This window comes from Myodes glareolus, chromosome 9 (genome assembly GCF_982192425.1).
Source record: "Myodes glareolus chromosome 9, mMyoGla1.1, whole genome shotgun sequence".
Lineage (NCBI taxonomy): Eukaryota > Metazoa > Chordata > Mammalia > Rodentia > Cricetidae > Myodes > Myodes glareolus.
In genome coordinates this window covers 19,134,094-19,153,937 of record NC_142034.1, presented here as the reverse complement: position 1 = coordinate 19,153,937, position 19,844 = coordinate 19,134,094, and the positions used below count along the sequence as shown (strand labels likewise).

Sequence of the window (19,844 nt, the reverse complement as noted above, 5' to 3'; positions counted from 1 at the left end):
TTTAAGGTGAAGTATCTTTTAGTAGCTGCCCACTAATCCCCCAACTGACCAAACGTTAGAGTGATATTACAGAAGTCTTAGTGTCTGGACAGGTAGCACAGTGGTAGAGCACACACGTAGCTTGCACAAGACCTAAAATTAATCCCCAACACTCCTGCCTATATGTGCAAATGGTAAAGAATAACTGGTCTGTCCATTGTTTTTCTCTATGTGATACTTACTTTCTTAAGTTATCTTTAGACTTTTTAGATAGTGTTTAATGTAGCACAGGTTGGCTTCAACTCACCATGTAGTCGAGGGTGGCTAGAACTCCCAGTCTTCCTGCCTCTGCCTCTAAGGTGCTGGAATTACGGGAGTGTGCAGTCAAGCCTGGTTCTGTATGCTACTTTAAATATGCATTTGATTTTTATTTTTCCTTGTTTGGTAATTAACTTAATGTCAGTCTTCTACTCAACACTGTCTGGGTGGGGCTTCACCGCAACCCCTGGCATCCATTTTGGGATGTTAGGTGGAAAGTTCCATTTCAAGGCCCCTCTCCTGTGAGTGGCTGCAGCCCAGAGTCCATCTCCGAGAAAGCCCGCCTAATGGTGATCCCCTCCCCAGAGAGGGTCAAGACCACTCCCATAGGCTATTTAAACTGCCCCTCAGAGAACAAACACATGGTCTCCCCAGTTTTCTTTCCTCCTCTCCATGTTCTCCCAGAGGACCACCCAGGAGTGCTGGTATCCATTAAACCTGGGCTTTTTCTAATTAGGTTTGATTTGGTCTGATTTGGATTATTCCATCCATCCGCGGAGAGGTTTATTGGGCCAAAAAAGCTTTACAAACACCTTGACTATCTACTACAGGAAAATACTGTGTGCGTCCAGTCCTCACAGATACCATCCAAATGGGCAGAAGAGAATGAAAATGCATGTGAAGGGCTGGAGAGATGCTTCGTGGTTAAGAGACTGCTCCTCCAGAGGACCCAGGACTGGATTTCCAGCACCCACATGGTGGTTCACAACGACCTGGAACTTGGTCCAGGGGATCCCACCAACTCTTCTGGCCTCTGAGGGCATCAGGCACAGAGTTGTTTTTCCAGGGCATGCTCCTCTGGGATGAAACATGTCTTCTAGGAGGGAAAGGGAAGGCTCACCAGACTCAAGCAGTAAATGGGAGGTAAATGAAAGGTTAAAAGTCTGGAAAAACAAAATCATGGAAGATTCTTGAGGGCCCCTGCCCAGCAGAACCCAGGGGGTGCAGTTGCTGGGGCTGGAGCCTCTGAGAGGTGACTGCAGAGAGAGACAACTGACTGTGGCAGGGGCTGGCGCTCTGCAGGCATAGGGAGCCCCAGAATTTTGGGGTTTGGGGAGCTGCTGCCATGTTGGGAGAGGACTTCTGGTGATGTGGCTCTTTTAGAGTCACACTTGCTCTTTGTAAATTAGTAACCCTAATAAAAAGACTCACTGCTTCACCAAACTGGTACAATGTTTACTTTGGTATGTCATGGACTTTCTTTCTTGGTAAGTAATGTGTGTGTGGTCTCCCCAGGAAAAAAAAAAATCTATCACACAACAGTGGCGCACAGACATACATGCGGGCAAAACACCTATACACATAATTTTTTTAAAAGTACAAATAAATTCCAGCACAGTGGTGAACAGCACACATCACTAAAGAGCAATATAGGACTTTACAGACATTTCCCTCCACACATTAGGTGTGGAGGTGCTGTCTGTACAAGGGCCGGAGGACATCCTCCTGGAGGTCGTGAACTGACCCCATGCTGATTTCTGCCTTCTAGCCTCAAAATTCCACCATCCTCACTGACAGAGAACTCTCCACTGCTCCCACAGCCTCTCACAGCAACACCACCAGTCTGACACCAAATCAGAACGTTACATAATGACCTGCCATTGAGGAGCCCGACTTCACAGAGTGCCGTGAACACAATGGAGACATTATCTGTAGACAGAGAGGGTAAGGGGCTCAGGTTTTCAGCTTGCAGCCTCTAAGCCTGTTACACAGAGCGGGCACATTCTGGACACATGAATGTATTGTTGTCCTTACCTCAATGAGACAGAAAATGATAATCAACACTGTCACCACTACAGTTACAGATATTGCCAAGATGACTTTGTTGTTGTAGCCGTATCCCGGAACTTCTTTTGTGCGCTAAAAAGTATAAGATAAATGAATAAATAGGCATTTCTGTTGCCAAATAATAAAGTAAAAAGAATTAAAGAAAGTAAACGCGAATTGCTCAAAATTCATTCTTGAGCTGTGCTTGGTAACTTATGTATATAATCTGGCAATTGGGAGATTAAGATAGAGGACTGCCAGGAGCTTGTTATCAACTTCAGCCACACAGTGAGCAGGCTATTTTGGGCTATACAGTGATATTCTGACTCAAAGATCCAAGGTCTCGGGATGTACTTCTGTGGTTGCACCCTTTGTTTAGCTTGTACTAGGTGCTGGAACAACAAAACTATGTGTTTATTTATTTATTTTTTTTAAAAACCTAAAAACATTCTTCCAGGTGAGTAGCTTTCTTATTTATAAAAGATCATACTGAATTCAATGTTACATGCTTTATTATAGTACATTTTATTATATTCTGTGTCTTAAATTTAGAAACACAGTGGAAGTTAGGTGTGGTAGCAAACACATTTAAACCCAGCACTGGGAGGCAGAGGCAGGAGGATCTCTGTGAGTTCCAGGGCAATCTGGTTTGCATGAGAATTCTGGGAATTCAGGGCTACACAGTGAGGCCTTGTCTCAAAAACAAAACAAAACAATACACACAAAACTACAATGGGAATCATTGTCTTGGCTGGGCTAGAGTTATGCGGCCAATACAAGATCTGAAGTAGGAGGCCCTGGTCTTTCTGCTTAAGTGACTGAAAGGGTACGCGGGACCCATGTTCCAGCACCATCCTCACCTGACTTGGTTCCAGACCCTTCTGTTCACCTTGGGTTTCTGTGCTCTCGTTGATGTAGTTCTCAGTTTTCCACTGGTCCGTATCCCAGTCGGCCCTGGACAGCTTGAATTCTTGTTGCTCACTGAGAAGCTTCATCAGGAGGCCGGTTCTGGAGATGAGCTTGGCACAGGACAGCTGCACACGGGGATCAGAGCAATCCATCTTCAAAGTCCTGATAACGTGAGCAATAAGCCTTCTCACGTTGTTGTTAGGGATGAGGGGCCGCAGCTGCTGGTTTAGCTGAGATTCAAAGCGTTCACCTGGTGACATCAGCAATGGGTAAGCAAATTCTTTGAAATGGTTATCAGAGTCAGACACCAAGGTTAAGGATAACTGTAGCTCGCTTGTTTGCTGAGCAGTAGTAATTAAATCAGCTGTAGGCTCATTAGACTCTACAGCAGGATTCTTAATGGGAATATTTTCTGATGCAGGTTCTTCAGTGAGGGCTGTTTTGAGGCTGTTTTCTTCAGTATCATCTGTTGCTGCCTGATTTTCTTCAAGAAGTTTTTCTGTAGGAGGTTCTGAGGCAGCATATAATTCTGAAAAAGGCTTTTTTTCATAACTCAGGTCTCCTAAAGATGAAAGGACCCCTTCTGCAGGGGAATTTACCAGGTTCCTCACTGCAGAGGATTCTGGACTCTTTGCAATCAACTGGAAATGAGATTTTTTCTTCCTAAGGTTTCGATATCTCTTTTTAGACAGTAAACTAGGGTTAGACCCCTTCGTTCTTTTCACATTGGCATTTGCACTTTCTAAAATAAAAATGGTGTAAGACAAGTCTTTTCGTCTGTCTATGAACTCAGGCAGCGATTTTGTAGAGGGAGTCTTGTCCACCAGCGACTGTTCTGGGGAAGAAGACACTGATTCCCCGTGCTCCTTTGGGGGAAAGGGCTCTGAGTGGAAGGAATTTCCCGCTAACTTCCTGGGCTTCTGAACCAGACTGAGCTGTTGCAACTCCGCTGTGGGTGGGCTCCCGAGCTGCCCATCTTTGGTGATGCTCTCCACAGGTGTCTGGACACTCTGCTTATTCCCCAGTCTCTTGTCACTCACTTCCCTGACGGGCCTTTTCTGTGCGCTTCCTGTCCCCTTGAGCACTCTGTTCAGGCTGTGGAGTCTTTTCTCTGCCTTCTCAATCTCTGCAAGACCGTTTTCCTCGGCCCGGGCAGGTGCCCATCTCTTTCCAAATATTCGTCGTTTAAATTTGGGACTCAAGTGGCCAGACTGCTGCATAAGCATGGCAGTTTTCTCTTTCTTTCTAACCTCATCAATCTCTGCATCTAACAAATTCTCTAGAAAATAAAGTTTATTCAGTTTGTTTTTGTAAGCCATCTTACTTGCCTTTGGTACAGGGTTAAGAGCAAGGCTCCTTGAATCATTTTTGTAGGATTCCAGTGAACTATCTGTATTTTGTACATTAGAAAAAAGCAGTTTTATGAATGGTAACAATGTCGATACTACATCTTCCAGATTTCCCTCTGAGAAATATGGCAGTATGTAATTTAGGGCACTAATAACATCACTTTCATCGTTAAAGTCCAGCTGCTCATCCATGAAGCCTGAAGAGCTAAGATCATCTTTATCTGAATAGGCCCTCTCTGGTTCAATAGTGAGCTCAGTGCTGGTGTTCTCCCTCCGGGCCTGCAACACCTTCATGAATGATCCTTCGGGGTTCCCTATAGGTGCTTCAACTGTCAAAGATGGAGAGATTGCTTTGGGTCAGAAAATGCTGGCAGCCCCATTTCAGTCCACAGTCATTCAACCCAACCAAGTAAAATAGGGGCCAGCAAATACTGGAGGACATGCCCATTAGTGAAGAAAAAAATAAACTCAAATTTAAACCTATGAAATGGCAATGACAACCAGAGAGGACAGCACTAGCAAAATAACTGCTTAGAACATGCTACAAGTGTGCGCACAGGGCGTCGATGGAGAGTTGCCCATGTTCATGCCTCAGCAAAAGGGCGTGGTTGGAATACAGGGTCTCACTAAATTGCCTATATGGCCTTGGAATGGGCTCCTTTTGCCTCAGCCTCCTAAGTAGGTGGCATTAACACCATGTACCACCACACTCAGTTTAGAAAAACACTTTGAAAATCATTCGCTACCAGACATGGTGGCATACACCTGTGATCCTGGCAAAACACAAAACAAAACAAAAAAACAAAACTTCCAGAGTCAGAGACAGGCAGATCTGTGAGTTCAAGGTCAGCCTGGAGTATCCAGGGAGCTCAGGCCAGTCAAGCCTGTATAATAAAATCCTGCCTCAAAAAACAATCAAACAATTAATTAAAATCACACAACTGATCTGTGGCTAGAAAAACTTGAGGCTGAGCACAGATACAGAGTTGGCCAATCTAGGCATGTTCCATTAGGAGGGGCTGGCAGCATTTACTGTTTCTAGAATGAGAAGCTCTTGGATTCCAAATAAAAGTGCACCATAGTGTTAAAAACTGCTAAAGAAAACCAAACCAAACCATCTACACCTGCGCTATAGGTCAGGGGTGCTTGAGACCATGTACATAAAACCAGCCTTAGACTGCAGTGCTGTATATAAGAGACCACTGAAGCAAGGTACCAAGCACAGTGTACATATAGTTCACAGCGTGAACATTTATATTACCCCTCCCATTCCTCCCCTCTCTTGCTTTTTTCCTGTATGGAACATTTTTTATATGTATATGCTTCTTTTGTTTTTTGAGACAGGGTTTTATTGTGTGGTCCTGACTGTTCTGGAACTCATTCTGTAGACCAGGTTGGCCTTGAACACACAGAGATCCATCTGCCTCTGCCTCCCAAGTGCTGGGATTAAAGGCGTGCATCGTTGCAGCCACCACCACCACCTGGCTAATAGGTATGTACTTTTAAAGGATTCATTTTATGTGTATGACTGTTTTGCCTGCATTTGTGTGTGTGTACTTCATGTGTGCCTGGCCTGCAGAGGTCAGGCCAGGCATAGGATTCCCTGGAACTGGAGTTGTGGATGATTGTGAGTCACAGTGTGGATGCTGGGAACTGGACCCTGGTCTTCTGCAAGAGCAGCAAGTACTTTAAACCACTAAACTATCTCTCTAGTTTTGTGTTTGTGTATGTATACTCATATGTACATATATACATACATACATATATTGTGTCTGTATGTACATGATGTATATGGATCCATGTGTGATGGTTTGAGTGTGGAGATCAGAGGGCAGCCATGTGGAGTTTGGTCTTTTCTTCCACCTTTATGGGGGTTCCAGGGATTGATTAAGATGTGTGTGGCAAGCATCTTGACCCTCTGAGTTATCTCTTTTGCCCACAGAACAGTCATATTTTTAAATAATGCATTAATATCTGAGAGCTCAATTTTCACAGGGGAGAAGTTTAGAAGCTAGGGAGTTTTATTACAAATGAAGGAATAGAAATAAACAATTGTTAGTTTAAATTTTAGGAACATCACAGAAGGGGGCGTGGTGGTAGAAAGCTTGTAAGAGCCAGAGGACCAGGAAGTCAGCTGTGAGATTTTGTCGTCTAGGAGTGACAAGAAAGTTATGCTTGTGATACCTCAAAATACAGTTGCCTACACACACCCGGAACAAGCACAACTCTGGCTGCCATGTTAAAGGTCACGAGGTCTCACTCCTTGACAAAGAGCTACAGACAACTGAGGGCCGCTGAGCGAGGCAGAGTCTGTCCCTCCCAGGGATGAGCTTCCTAACTGGCTAGTTAATAAAAGTGGTCAGCCATGAATCATATACACACAAGCAACCTAAAAAAAACTCTCATCAAGTTCTACTATAGATTTATGTGTTTATATATCTGTATATGGAGCAATAATAATCAAGAAAAAGTCAATTTGAGAGGGAGGGGGTATGGGAGAGGTTGGAAAGAGGGAAAGGAAGGCACGAAGGGAAGTGATATAATTAATTTTAATTTAAAATAAAAAGTAATTTAAAAAGAAATTATCTTTACCAGTTAAAAATTATATGTCACAATTAAAACATTCATCAGGCAAGAGACTCACAACAATGTGTGGTGTTTGTCAGACATCCAGCGTGGCAATGCAGTTTGACAGTCTTGCAGACAACCTCAATATCACTTTTAAATTTGCAGAGGCAGCAGGTCATGTGGCTAGGTAAGATCCTATAAACAGGGAGACAGAGAATTGGTTTGCTGGAAAGGCCTTACTGAGGTACAGAAGAGGCAGGCCAAGGCCACCACAGGGTCACAGAGGATGGAGTTCTTGAGGCATGTGGTATATGCAGTTGGGTGGGGACTCAATAGCAAATTGCTGCTCTCTGATACTGAAAGTGATCATGAAGGAGGACAGAAGTGTTCAACAGAAGAACAAGTGTCGTGTGTGTGTGTGTGTGTGTGTGTGTGTGCGCCTATAACAGAAGTGACAGGAACAGAACCAGGTGACATTGATGGTAGAAGTCTCTCTCCTCAGCTCAAGTCTCATTCTGGGTTGGTCATGCACAGGAAGAAGGGCCTCGGTAAGCCTCTAACCTAGGGATAATTTATTTCTGTTGTAAGTGGAAATACTAGAAGTCATCTTAAACCTAAAACCTCCTACTCTAAGCTATATTATGTAGTTCAGTGGCATCAAGGATCACAATTGACCAAGCCTCATCAGGTGCAGTTGAAAGAGTAAGGGCTGGGGATGCAGGGATGCAGCTCTTTGGTGTGGTACTCCTGTATCAGTGCAAGGTTCTGGGCTTGATCTTAGAATCACACACACACACACACACACACACACACATACACACACACCTCATAAACACATCACACAACTACACATACATACCACACACACATACCATATGCACACATACACACATATGACACATGCACACACACATATACACACAATACACACACACACACACACACACACACAGAGACCAGAGTAAAGTAAAATGTAATTGTAAAGAGAATCCATGAATTGATAACTGTACTCAAAAACAAAAGCTGGGTAATTCTCCAAAAGAACACCAGTTAATAAATGTGTCAGTTTAGACCACCAAGTAACAACTGCTTCAGACAAGTTTATCATTAGTCACATCCAGGCGAAAAATGCTTGGGAGGACACGTGGTACAGCAGCAGTGAAGGCCCATTGAGGGGGACGCGTGGTACAGCAGTACTGAAGGCCCATTGAGGAAAACCTTTCCTTCTGGTCAAGAGGATGGGACTCAGATCTGGGACATTAGTGACACCATTCCAGTTGGGCAAGTCGGCCACCCCTTGAAGGGATCACTCCTCAAGATGGTGGAACCACCCCACAAGAAGGGAGACCCAACTTAAGCCATGCTAATGAGGTAAGAATGGTTTTCCCTTCAATGAGACAATCTGTTCTCCTTCCCAGAATTCCTGGCCTCCCTGCAGTTGCTGTGGAGTCACCATGCCCTCCTGAGTCCTTACTCTGAGAGCTGCTATCTTCGCTTTCCTTCTCTTCGATCCCGTTCTTCTAGATGCTGGCCACAGTCTGATGTGCTTTCTCTAGTCCTTTGGGCCTGTTTCTCCCCCATGATGCTCTCTGCTCCCCTTTACTATGTGACTGTTGGAGTGGTGTGATCTTCCCTTTTCCTCCTGTCTGTCTGATACTTCCAGGCAGCGGCTGAGCCCACAGTTTATTTAGTCTGTTTGTTTACTCTAATTGGCTTCGAGGTTCCTTTTGAGTCCATTCCTAACCCTGATTTCCCTGGTAACATGTGGTATCCATAGTGGGGCTTCCCCAAATTCCCATAGATTATTTACTTTACAAGTACCATGTTTAGCCACGTGGTGGTGGTGCACGCCTTTAATCCCAGCAGAGGCAGAGGCAGGCAGATCTCTGGGAGTTCGAGGCCAGCCTGGTCTACAGAGCTAGTTCCAGGACAGGCACCAAAGCTACAGAGAAACCTTGTCTCAAAAAAAAAAAAGTACCATGTTAAAAACCAGCTTAAAGAACTTTAACATACCACCTTTGGGTGATCGGGTTTGACACAATAGGCCACCTGAAATTCCCATCAGAAAGGCAGTGCCAGATGCTTGACCTGACCTATTCCTCAGGAAACAGAGCCAGATTGAGATGCCAATCTATAAAACACAGACATCAGTAAGAAGCCAGACTGGATAATCACAAGTTCAAAGTAACCTAGGCTACAGGAGGAGAACCTGCCTCACAGACAAAATGAAACAAAAGCTCAACCAGAACAGACACCTCATTCAATGTGGACTCTGACTTAAAGCAAGCATACATGGTAAAACGTCGTTTGCATACGACTAAATATTACAGAACACAGCTAGTAAAGAGTTAGGATGGCAACGACAGACACCACTTGAGATGAGCTAGCAGGAAGGCAAGCTTGTTTTGTATCCCAGACTGGCCAGGAACTGCTAGTTTAGTTGAGGATGGCCTTGACTCGGAAGGACAAGTATTCACCATGATGCTGGTTTGTATCCAAACCCAGGGCATCATGCACGCTAGGGTTGACTTTACCTGCTGATCTATACCCCCCAATCCAGATGAACACTGTTTAAAGACATCTTTGCTTTCTCGTCCTCTGCTGGTGAAATACGCTAAAGATCATGCTCAGTGAGAAAAGATGGACCCAAAAGGTCACTGTAGAATGTCATTTATGAGATGTTCTGGGGAAGGAGAAGCTATAGGGCTAGAAGAAAGGTTGGCGTTTCACAGGAGCCGGCCATGGGAAGGGTGCAGACATTCAGGAGGGATCCTTAGGAGGGGACAAACAGTCTGTATTAGTTCTGTAATAGTGGTTAGGGAACTAACTATGAAAGCTTCACTAAACTATGCATTTGAATTAATTGCATGAACATTTTATCTCAATACCTCAGACTCAATAAATAAGGCAAATCTCAAAAGAATTTCTAATACAAGAAATTATAAAGATTGCCAGGGCTGACAAGATGGCTGAGCACAAAGTCCCCTGCCATGCCAACAGCTTTGATCCCTGGAACCCACAGTGTAAGAGGAGAGCTGCCTCAGAAAGCTGTCCTCTGACTTCCATACTCACACTCATGCCTGCACACACACATACACACACACATGCACTCACTAGTGCACAAACACATGTCTGCACACACATACACATGCATGCATACATGCACACACACACATATCTGCACACACACACATGTCTGCACACACATGTGTTCACACACATATGCATTAACATTTTAAAGCCTAAGTGAACTCATCCTAAGAAAGTAAACCTTACAGATGCTCCAGCTCCAGGGTCATCATGAGGATGTTCTCAAGTGCTGTCAGTGGCACATGTGTTTTCCCCAGGTCTCTGAAGGAGAGAGAGATTCCATGAGGAACCATTTTCATCACAAGCGGTCACTTACACTCTGGTTTTCCTGTAAAAGTATCTGGCTTAGGAGTTTATAGTTGGGCTTGGAGATGGCTTCAGAGGTTAAGAGCATGCACTGCTCATGCAGAGGATCTGAGTTCAGTCTCCAGCATCCATGTTGGGCAGCTCAGAGTCACATGGAACTCCAGCTCCAGAGCTGCTGCCACCCTCTTTTGGCCTCTCCCACACATGTGGGCATATTAACACACACATATAGTTAAACATAAATAAATGTAAAATCTATTGCCATAGAAGATTATTTCATAGAGCTCTTTTCGTAAAAAGAGCAGGTTTAATATTCGCTTAAATCAGGAATCTTGGCATAGCGCAGTCTCTCTCCGTCACTGACTCACTTTCACCTCGCACACACCCTACCGCAGCTCTCACTCAAGTTCATTTTCACTTTAATTTCTAAACACCCAATTCCCATTTATTTAAAGTCCTGTCAGTCAATATATACATTTATATTAAAAACACAGGAATCTGGGTATTTTAATTTTTGAGACAGGGTCTCTTTGTTAGCCCTGCCTGGCCTGAACTCACTGTGTAGACCAGGCTGGCCTCAAAATCTGAGCAACCTGCCAACTTCTGCCTCCTGAGTGCTGGAACTAAAGGCACACCACCATATAGAGCTCCCTTCTCATTTCTTTTTTTAAAACAAAATGTTTACTTATTATTTATGTGTATGTGTTCAGGTGACTGTTGAGGCCAGAAGGAGTGAGTTCCAGGTAGTTGTGAGCCACCTGGTATGTTCTGAGAACTGAGCCTGGGTCTTCTGTAAGAGTAGTAAGTCCTTAGCCATCTCTCCAAACCCTCCTCCTCCTCCTCCTCTTCCTCCTCCTCCTCCTCCTCCTCCTTTTCTTCTTAAAAAAAAAAATCACTGTTTTTTTTTTAGTGTGTGTGTGTGTGTGTGTGTGTGTGCACGCACACACAGAAGTCAGAGGTGTCAGATTCCCTGGAGCTGGAGTTACAGGCAATTGTGAACATCTCAGTGTGGTTGCTAGAAATCAAACATAGCTCCTCTTTGTAAAAGTAGTATACACTGGGGCTCTTAAGCCATTAAGAACTTTGTCTGCTCTTCAGAAGGATTGGGATTCCATTTTCACATCCACATGCAGCTCACGATCGTCTGTAACTCCAGTCATCTGGCGCCCTCTGTTGGCAAATGTGAGCACTGCATATACAGGTTACCTAGACATTCACAAGGAAAAGAGCCACACTTGAAATATTTTTTAATTTAAAACGTAGGGTGGATCTGGGGGAGAAAGAAAGTGGGGAGGAGAGACTGGGGAAGAGGAAACTGGGGTTGGGATTTAATATATGAGAGAAGAATAAAAAAAGAAAGAAAAATAGTATACGCTTATGGCTCTGCTTTCTGAGAAGATATTCCTACATGTGTTTACATATACATGTTTACATGTTCTTCAACACACTTTCCTCCTCAGCTGAATGTATTGCCCATTGTATCCTTTCTTTACCTTTTTCATTTGTGTGTGTGTGTGTGTGTGTGTGTGTGTGTGCGCGCGCGTGTGCCACAATGTATTTGTGGAGGTCAGAGGACAAATAACATGAACTAGTTTTGAACTCAGGTCCTCAGAGTTGCTAAAAACCCTCTTTGTCAGGCCCTACTTTTATTTCTTTCATTTCATTTTCTTTTAAGAGACAGTGTCTCCCAGTGTATACACGTGGGTGATCTGTAACTCACAGATCTGCCTGTGTCTGCCTTCCAAGTGCTGGAATTAAAAGCAGGCACTGCTTTCCCTGTGTTTACATCCTTTTGTCAATGATTTTTTTTAAAACATTCAGTTAAAACTAAAATTGGGATTTAAAAAAAATTATTAAGACAAAATGCTCTCCTGATGGAAATAAAGATGAGTTCCTTAGAACTCATCTAAGGAACCATGAGACAGCTACGATACTCACAAATATTTTAATGCTGGCAACTTATAAAGGTAGGGATCTTCAACAACTGTCAGAGGGTTCTGGCTGAGGATTCTGAAAAATGAGATGGAATTTATGTTACAAACAATGCAGCAGCTTGAAACTACCTGGAAAGTTTGTACTAATTTCTTCGGCATGGAACATTTATATTTTTAAAAAATCATGATTTTTTTTTACCTATAACCATCCTATATAGGTATATATATGTATATATATACATATACATATATTATCATATAATATACTTAGAATCCATAAATGTTCTTCCCTTGGCAACCATCCATGAGTATAGGAAAAACAGAGTAAAACAGAGGAAAAGGGGGTATAAAGGAAAAAATGCCAAAGAGCTTTTAGGTTAAAAAAAAAACCAACAAACAAGTAACCTATAGGAAGGGCATTTTGCTGTTTTGTTTTGGGAATTTTTTTTTCAAGACACGGTTTCTCTGTGCAACAGTCCTGGCTGTCCTGGAACTTGCTCTGTAGACCAGGCAGGAAATATAGGCTAGACAACCAGGCAGGAAGTAGAGGTGGGGCAATGAGAATTCTGGGAAGAGAGAAGTGCATTCTGCAGTTGTGACCCAGCCACAGAGCAAGCAAGATGTGACTGCCAAATAAGGTACCGAGCCATGTGGCTAACATAGACAAGAATAATGGGCTAGTATAAGTTATAAGAGTTAATAAGTAGCCTGAGCTAATGGGCCAATCAGTTTATAACTAATATAGACCTCTGTGTGTTTCTTTGGGACTTAATGATTGCGGGAACTGGGCAGGACAGAAAACCTCATGACAACACTTTGTCCATTAACAGAATTAGACCCAGCAGAAATTATAGTACCTTTTAATACTGATAAAATTGACAAATTATTTGAAGAAAGTGAACTCTGGCAAAGAACTTGTAGTATTTTTTTGAAGAGATTAGCAACAACTATCCCAAAAGTAAGAGAATTCAACTTTTCAAGAGAACTAGCTGGATCCTTTCTCACATTGTATGGGGCACACCAATAACTGGAGCCCCTACATTCTATACTGATGCAAATAAATCAGGAAAGGAAGGTTGCAAATCAGAAAATTTAAGTAAATTGGACCAAAGCCCTTATGATTTGCTCCAAAAATCAAAACTACATGTTATTCTCATGGTACTAAGGAATTTTAAAGAAACTTTCAACATAGTTACTGATTAGCAATATGCAGAAAGAGTTGTTTTGCATATTAAAACAGCTGAATTTATACCAGATCATACAAAATTGATTTCATTACTTTTTTAGTTACTAAAATATAATCAGGAATAGGCAGTAAAAAATATCTGCCTTTCTCTGCCTCCAAAGTGCTGAGATTAAAGGCATGCACCACCACCTCATGCCGTTTGATTATGTTCTTTCTGGAGAACTTTTAAAAACACAATTTTCAGTTGTGCAAATGGCAGTTAGCAGGTAGGGAACTTACTGCCAACTTGACAACTATATTTCAGTCTCTGAATCTAGTTGTCTTCCACTTACACCATGGCATATGCAAACTAAGCAAGCAAAGGTTGAAATATAAATTTTAAGAATGTCTAAATAGTACTAAATATTGGACCCACTATACAGCTCAGGATGTCCTTTTTACTCTGATCTCCTGACCTTACCTACCACATGCTGGGATTACTAACGTAAGCATTACCACGGCTGGCTTAGAAGTTAGCTGTGTAAACCTCGTGCTCATTTGTGAATGCTTCTAGAAGAGTTATAGTCTCCTTGTTTTCCTTTTCCCTAATCATGTCCCAAATTAACATTTAATTAGCCATTGTCACTGAGACTTTAGAGATTAAAAATTGTAACAACATGTTGACCTTAATGAAAACAGTTGAGTAAGGACATCAGAGTTCATCCCTCCATAAAACAATGAATTATCAAACTGTGGCAATTTAACCAAAGGCTTATCACACTCCGGAATCATTAATTCAAAAGAAAAAAACAACTCAACTCAATTTCTGTAAGAATACTAAGATTTGTATCATTTTTAACTTGCCCGATATCATTCCTCATCTGAGCTTCATGGTAACCTTAAAAAAACAGCCCACAGCCCCACTACTAGCAGAAGCAGAATGGAGCTGCAGTCCCTGCAAAGTCTTGACCCTAGGAATTGGTGGCTTCTAGTGAGACTAGATTTGTCTGTATTTGACCTGACTGAGCATTCGCTACTTCTAGAAACTTCCCCAGAAGATACTTCTGGAAAACGATTGCAGGCAAGTGTTTCAATTGAGGCAGTTACGTGAGGACAGTAAGGACAACAAAGAGCCTAAGAAATAGGACTGATGGGAAAGCAGAGGAACACAATGCCCACAGCAACTTTGAGATGCTCATATGAGAGTTTGGGAAACAGGTCACAAGCACTCTCCTGGGGATTTGGAGAGTCAGGCACATGTGTGTATGCTTAAGCCTCAGTAGAAATCAACCCAAGAATACGGGAGGAGGTCCACCCCTGGCTGATCTTGGAGTTCTGCACATGTAGAAGGGGGAAACTCTAAGGCTGCCTCCAAAAGCACCCACACTAGAATCCCAAGGGCATGCAGGCATGCAGGCAGGAAGGAAAGCAGGTTCCTTAGAAGATGGTCAGAGAAATAAACAGAGGGACCCAGACCCTGATCCAGCATGCATGAAGTATGTGAGGAAAGAAGAAATCCTTTTTTTTTTCTTCATCTACAAGGTCCATGAGCTTGAGAACATGCCTCCCCATATGAATCTCCTCAGTGTGGGATTCTGTGTAATACAAGTAGATTCCAAGAAATCAGAAATGTTGAGCTGGTATCTTAATCACAGTGCTGAGAGTCACGATGCTTAAACTTGTCATGAGGAAGATGTCCGTGAAGAACAGGCGAAGGTGGCTTGAGCCAGCAGGGTCTGGATTCAAACTCTGGGTCTGTAAGTTTCTAGTGAAGAGCTGTAAATAAGATAAGCCTGAAATCGGAATTCTTTTAGTAGCATTTTCCTTACCGAGCAGAGCAGGACTCAAAGACACCTAGAAGGGGCATAACCAGGGCAGGTAGCTCAGCACTGGTGACTTTGTATGTACAACGGGCCAGAGGTAGGAACCCTGGGGATGACAGACACTAGTATGCCCAGGAGCTCTACAAGTATGAATTTCTTAGAAAGAAATGCAGCTCTCTGCTCTGTAGGTCTGGCCTTAGTTAGGGTTTCTATCACTGTGAAGAGACACCAAGACCATGACAACTCTAATAAAGGAAAACTAATTGGGTGGTTCACAATTTCAGTTTAGTCCAAGATCATCATGGTGGGAGTTAGCGGCATGCAGGCAGACATGGTGCTGGAGAAGGAGCTGAGGGCTCTACATCTTGATCTACAGGCAACAGGAAATGAACTATCTCACTGGGCATGGCTTGAGCAGACATGAGACTTCAAAGCCCGCCTCCACAGTGACACACTTTCTCTAACAAGACCACACCTGCTCCAACAAAGCCACCCCTCCTAATAGTGCCACTTCCTTTGGGGGGCATTTTCTCCAAACCACCACAGGTCCAATTAGAAGTAGAAGTCAACTTCATGATAAGAAACAATGCACAACGAGCTGAGTGAAGCTGCCCAGAAGACACAGTCTCTTAGTGGTCCTGCTGCTTGTTAATGGTTTCACTGCAAGGGTTTTGGGAAAAGTGAAAATAAAATAACATGCTTGAATATGTACCACATGCCCAATACTTTTGTAGGAACTTTATGGCACTACTTCATTTGTTTCAGTATTTTATATAGTGACTAGAACAAAACAAATATCTCATGAATGTAGGCATCAAAAAGTTGTTATAGGCAGAGGGAGAATTACTAGAATTGCAATAGAGGGTGCCTTCCCACACCAGTGGGAAGAATAGGATGCCACAGAGCAAGAAAAGGTATCACAGTGTTTCATGTGACCCTTTCAGAACTGCTGGATGGTTACAAATTAAATAAGTTGCCTAAATCATCCCAAAGGACAGGCTTGAGTTGCTCTTTTCATCTTTAATGTTTGTGTATTTCGATGTGAGAAGAAGCTGCCAGAATACTGTGAAAACCAAAGGGAGGATCGTGTCATGAAAGGAGCAACTTTTTTTGATATATTCAATTTTTTTAGACTTACTAGTTTATGTGTAAGAGTATTATGTCTGCATGTATGTAGGTGTATCACATGCAGAAGTCAGAAGAGTGCATTGGGTCCCCTGGAACTGGAGTTTACAGACAGTTGTGAGCTAGTATGTGGGTACTGGAAATCAAACCCAGGTCCTCTGCAAGAACAACATGTATTTTAAACCACTGAACCATTTCTCCAGCCCCAGAAGCAAACTTTTGGACATGAATAGTTTTCCATAGGAAATCAATGCTGGGGGCTAGAAAGAAGCACTAGCGTATTACCGGGTCCAATTTATGGCCATTTACCCCATGGATATTCTTAATAGTGGGTAGACACTTCAGTAGGGATAAAATTTGAATTTTCCTTTCAGGGTTAAGCTATTGGAACAGCACTGATGGGCTGCAGACAAATTATCACATGATGTGGGATTTCCCTCTGTATGCTGTGAATGTCATTGGTTAATAAAGGAACTTCTTTGGGCCTATAGCAGAGCTGTAGGGAAACAGAGCTAGGCGGGGAAAACTAAACTGAATAGTTGGAGAGAGGAGGCAGAGTCTAGGAAAAGGCAGAGCCTCTGCCAGAGTCAGAAATGCCAAAACTTTGCTGGTAAGCCACTGCCACATGGTGATACACAGATTAATGGAGGTGGGTTAAATTAATATGTAAGAGTTAGTCAATAAGAAGCTAGAGTTAATGGGCCAAGCAGTGATTTAAATAATATGGTTTCTGTGTGATTATTTTGGGGCTGAGCAGCTGGGAACCAATAAATGGTCTCCTTCCTACAACCATGTGAATATGCTCAGGCTGAATAATGTGTAGCTCTTCTGTCCAGTGAAATCCTTCAGGGAGTTTATTATTAATAGCAATGAGGTGACTAAAAGAATGTTTGAAAACAAGCCACTGGTTTGGACCTGTGTAGACAAATGAAGGAGAAGCACTTTAAAGTCGCGAGGGGGTGTACTTACCATATAGATTGTCAACAACTATTGGTTTTTTGTAATTTTTTTCATATGAAAGAGGCATGATTCCTATTGTCAATAAAACAATGGTACTTAACTAATGAGCTTTGGTGTGTCTTTGACCTAGATTTCAGATTCAAGAGCATCTGATTCTGAAGGTATTGCTAACATGTTTCATCAGGGCTTGTCAGTAACATGGAGGCTGTTAAAATCAGGGGTGACTATAGATCTTGAGAGGTCTGACCATCATCTAATGGGAAATAATAATAACATGCAGAGTTTATTAATATAGAAACTGCTAGAGCCCCAACCAGGACTTTGACAGGGCCTGTACAACGAAGAAGCCTTTGGGCTTAGGTTTCATTCAGCCCTAGACAAACCTACTTTGGTTGGGATCTTTGTATAGACTTTTGTAATGCAGGGAGGACGGAAGTTCAACTTAACAAGCACTCCAGGAACTGTGTGCTATATATCACAGAATTCCTGGTTTCTCCCTTGGCAACTTGCCTTTGGAAAGATGCAAGAAGCTTGTGTCCTACTAAGGGATATTTCCTGAAGAAAACTCCCTTATCTATCACAAAGAGTTGAGTGTTGGATCTGAACAAAGGCCTCAAATTCCCAGCACACACTTGGTGGGTTGTGTCCGTTGTATGATGTGGGATTCCCTTCTGTATGCTGTGAATGCCACTGGTTAGTAAAGAAGCTGCTTCGGGCCTATAGCAGCACAGAAGAGGGCAAGCAGAGAAAGAGAGAGTAGGCAGAATTGAAGAGACACCATGTAGCCACGGCAGGAGACAGACACTGGATGGTGGATGGGACCTTACTGGTAGACCACAACCCCATGGCGATACAAATTAATAGAAATGGGTTAATTTAAGATATAAGACCTAGCTAGAAATATGCATAAGCTAATAGATCAAGCAGTGTTTTTATTAATATAGTTTCTGAGTGGTTATTTTGGGGTGGGCAACCAGGAAATGAATAAACAGCCTCTACCAACAATTGTTGTTAAGGTTTTTTGTTTGTTTGTTTGTTTGTTTTTTTATGAGTTCTCACTATCCTGCATAGGTCAGCCTTGAACTCCTGGGTTCAAGACATCCTCCCACCTCAGCATCTGAGTAGCTGGGCTTACAAGCACACACTATGCCTACCTAGCTGAGCCAGTCTGTGACGCTGACTGAATTCTGAGAGGTACCATTGTTCCATTCAGATAACATGATGTGAATATCAATGTCCAATACCAGTTAGCTCTGCTCATCTCATCACAAGGAAGCAAACTCCCTTTCTGCCAAGATGGACACAAACTAGAGATAACAAGTCCATGCTCCTGCATGAGTCTTTCCTAACCCGCCAGACCCTCTGGTTCCTTTCCCCCAAGTTAGGAGTCAGCAAATTGTTCTAGAGAGGGGAGACTGCTACAAAGAACATCTACAGAACAGTTCATCCAGCCCCAGCACACTGCAACCCATCCTCGTATGGGAAGCAACTGTGAATCTGGGTTTCTGACCTACCAGACAGGTTACAGCCACCCAAACTCAGATCCAGAGCAGAAAATCCCTCTTGAGTTTATAATGCCCTCCTGGCCACTGAACGTCACACAAAGTGGGATTTTTTGCTTTGTTGTGTTTTTGACACGAGTCTACTATTAGTCCAAGACTCCTTCCAACTTATGATCCTCCTGCCTCTGTTTCCTGAGTGCAACTGCTGGTATTTAAGCATATGCCACAGTGCCTTACAAACACAGATTTTTAGCTAAAAGCTAATAAAACTCACTTTCTTCTTGAGGAAGAAAAGTATTATATAGAGCCAGGATAGAGCAACAGATTTTCTTTATGAGTATTTTCAACCATATAGCTTAATGCAGATGCAGATGCCATCTTATCCAGGCTGCAAAGGTACCTCTTACCCACAGATAATGCATGACTCAGAGGCATATGCGTCCTGAGAAATAATGTTCTGGGTAATGAGGAGAGAAGTCCTCGGGCAAATCCCCAGCTTTCCATCTCTGGGAAATCACCTCTACCTTCTGCACCAGGAGCTGGTGTTAATCTTTGCAGCTCTGTCAAGCAGTTGGGAACTGTGCATGGGAGAGGGAATCGGAGTGAAACTCACAAGCGGGTTTCCAAAAACAACATCACACATCAGAGCCACAGCACGAGGGCCCCATGACGACACCTATCAGTGTTACTTGCGTGGTGTTACTTGTGGTGTCCGTCTGAAGGCCAGGAAGGGGAAAGCTGATCGTGTCCTGTAATTTACACACGTCTCCTGCCCTCCTGTGCCTTAGTTTCCTCATTGGAAAAGAATGCATGGGACAAACTATCCACAGTTCACACAGGGTTTTCAGTCAGTGAATCCGCATGGGTTTTAACACGCAAATAAGTATTTACATTCTACTTCACTTACAACTTCTGTAAAAACTGCATTCCATGCCATGCTTGAAATGTTCCATAACTCAGTTCAGTGAGTAAATTGCACCCAAGGTTCCTAAAATAATGCAAAAAAGAGACATAAGTCAATGAAAAGATACTCTTTAGAACATCTGCAT

General features: G+C 42.9%; 1 protein-coding gene across 2 annotated transcripts in view; it reads right to left on the bottom strand.

Annotated features, from left to right (window-relative positions):
- LOC125407958 (uncharacterized) overlaps positions 1 to 19,844 on the bottom strand; it is a 43,733-nt gene that overhangs the window by 7,922 nt on the left and 15,967 nt on the right. For both annotated transcript variants that reach the window (XM_048445884.3, XM_087909894.1), the window contains exons 5-10: positions 19,703 to 19,783; positions 12,225 to 12,296; positions 10,167 to 10,241; positions 6,967 to 7,085; positions 2,925 to 4,651; positions 2,053 to 2,157 (exon numbers count right to left, since the gene is read on the bottom strand). In XM_048445884.3, coding sequence (XP_048301841.3) covers positions 2,053 to 2,157; positions 2,925 to 4,651; positions 6,967 to 7,085; positions 10,167 to 10,241; positions 12,225 to 12,296; positions 19,703 to 19,783 — 2,179 coding nt within the window. The remainder of the gene's footprint in view (positions 1 to 2,052; positions 2,158 to 2,924; positions 4,652 to 6,966; positions 7,086 to 10,166; positions 10,242 to 12,224; positions 12,297 to 19,702; positions 19,784 to 19,844) is intronic.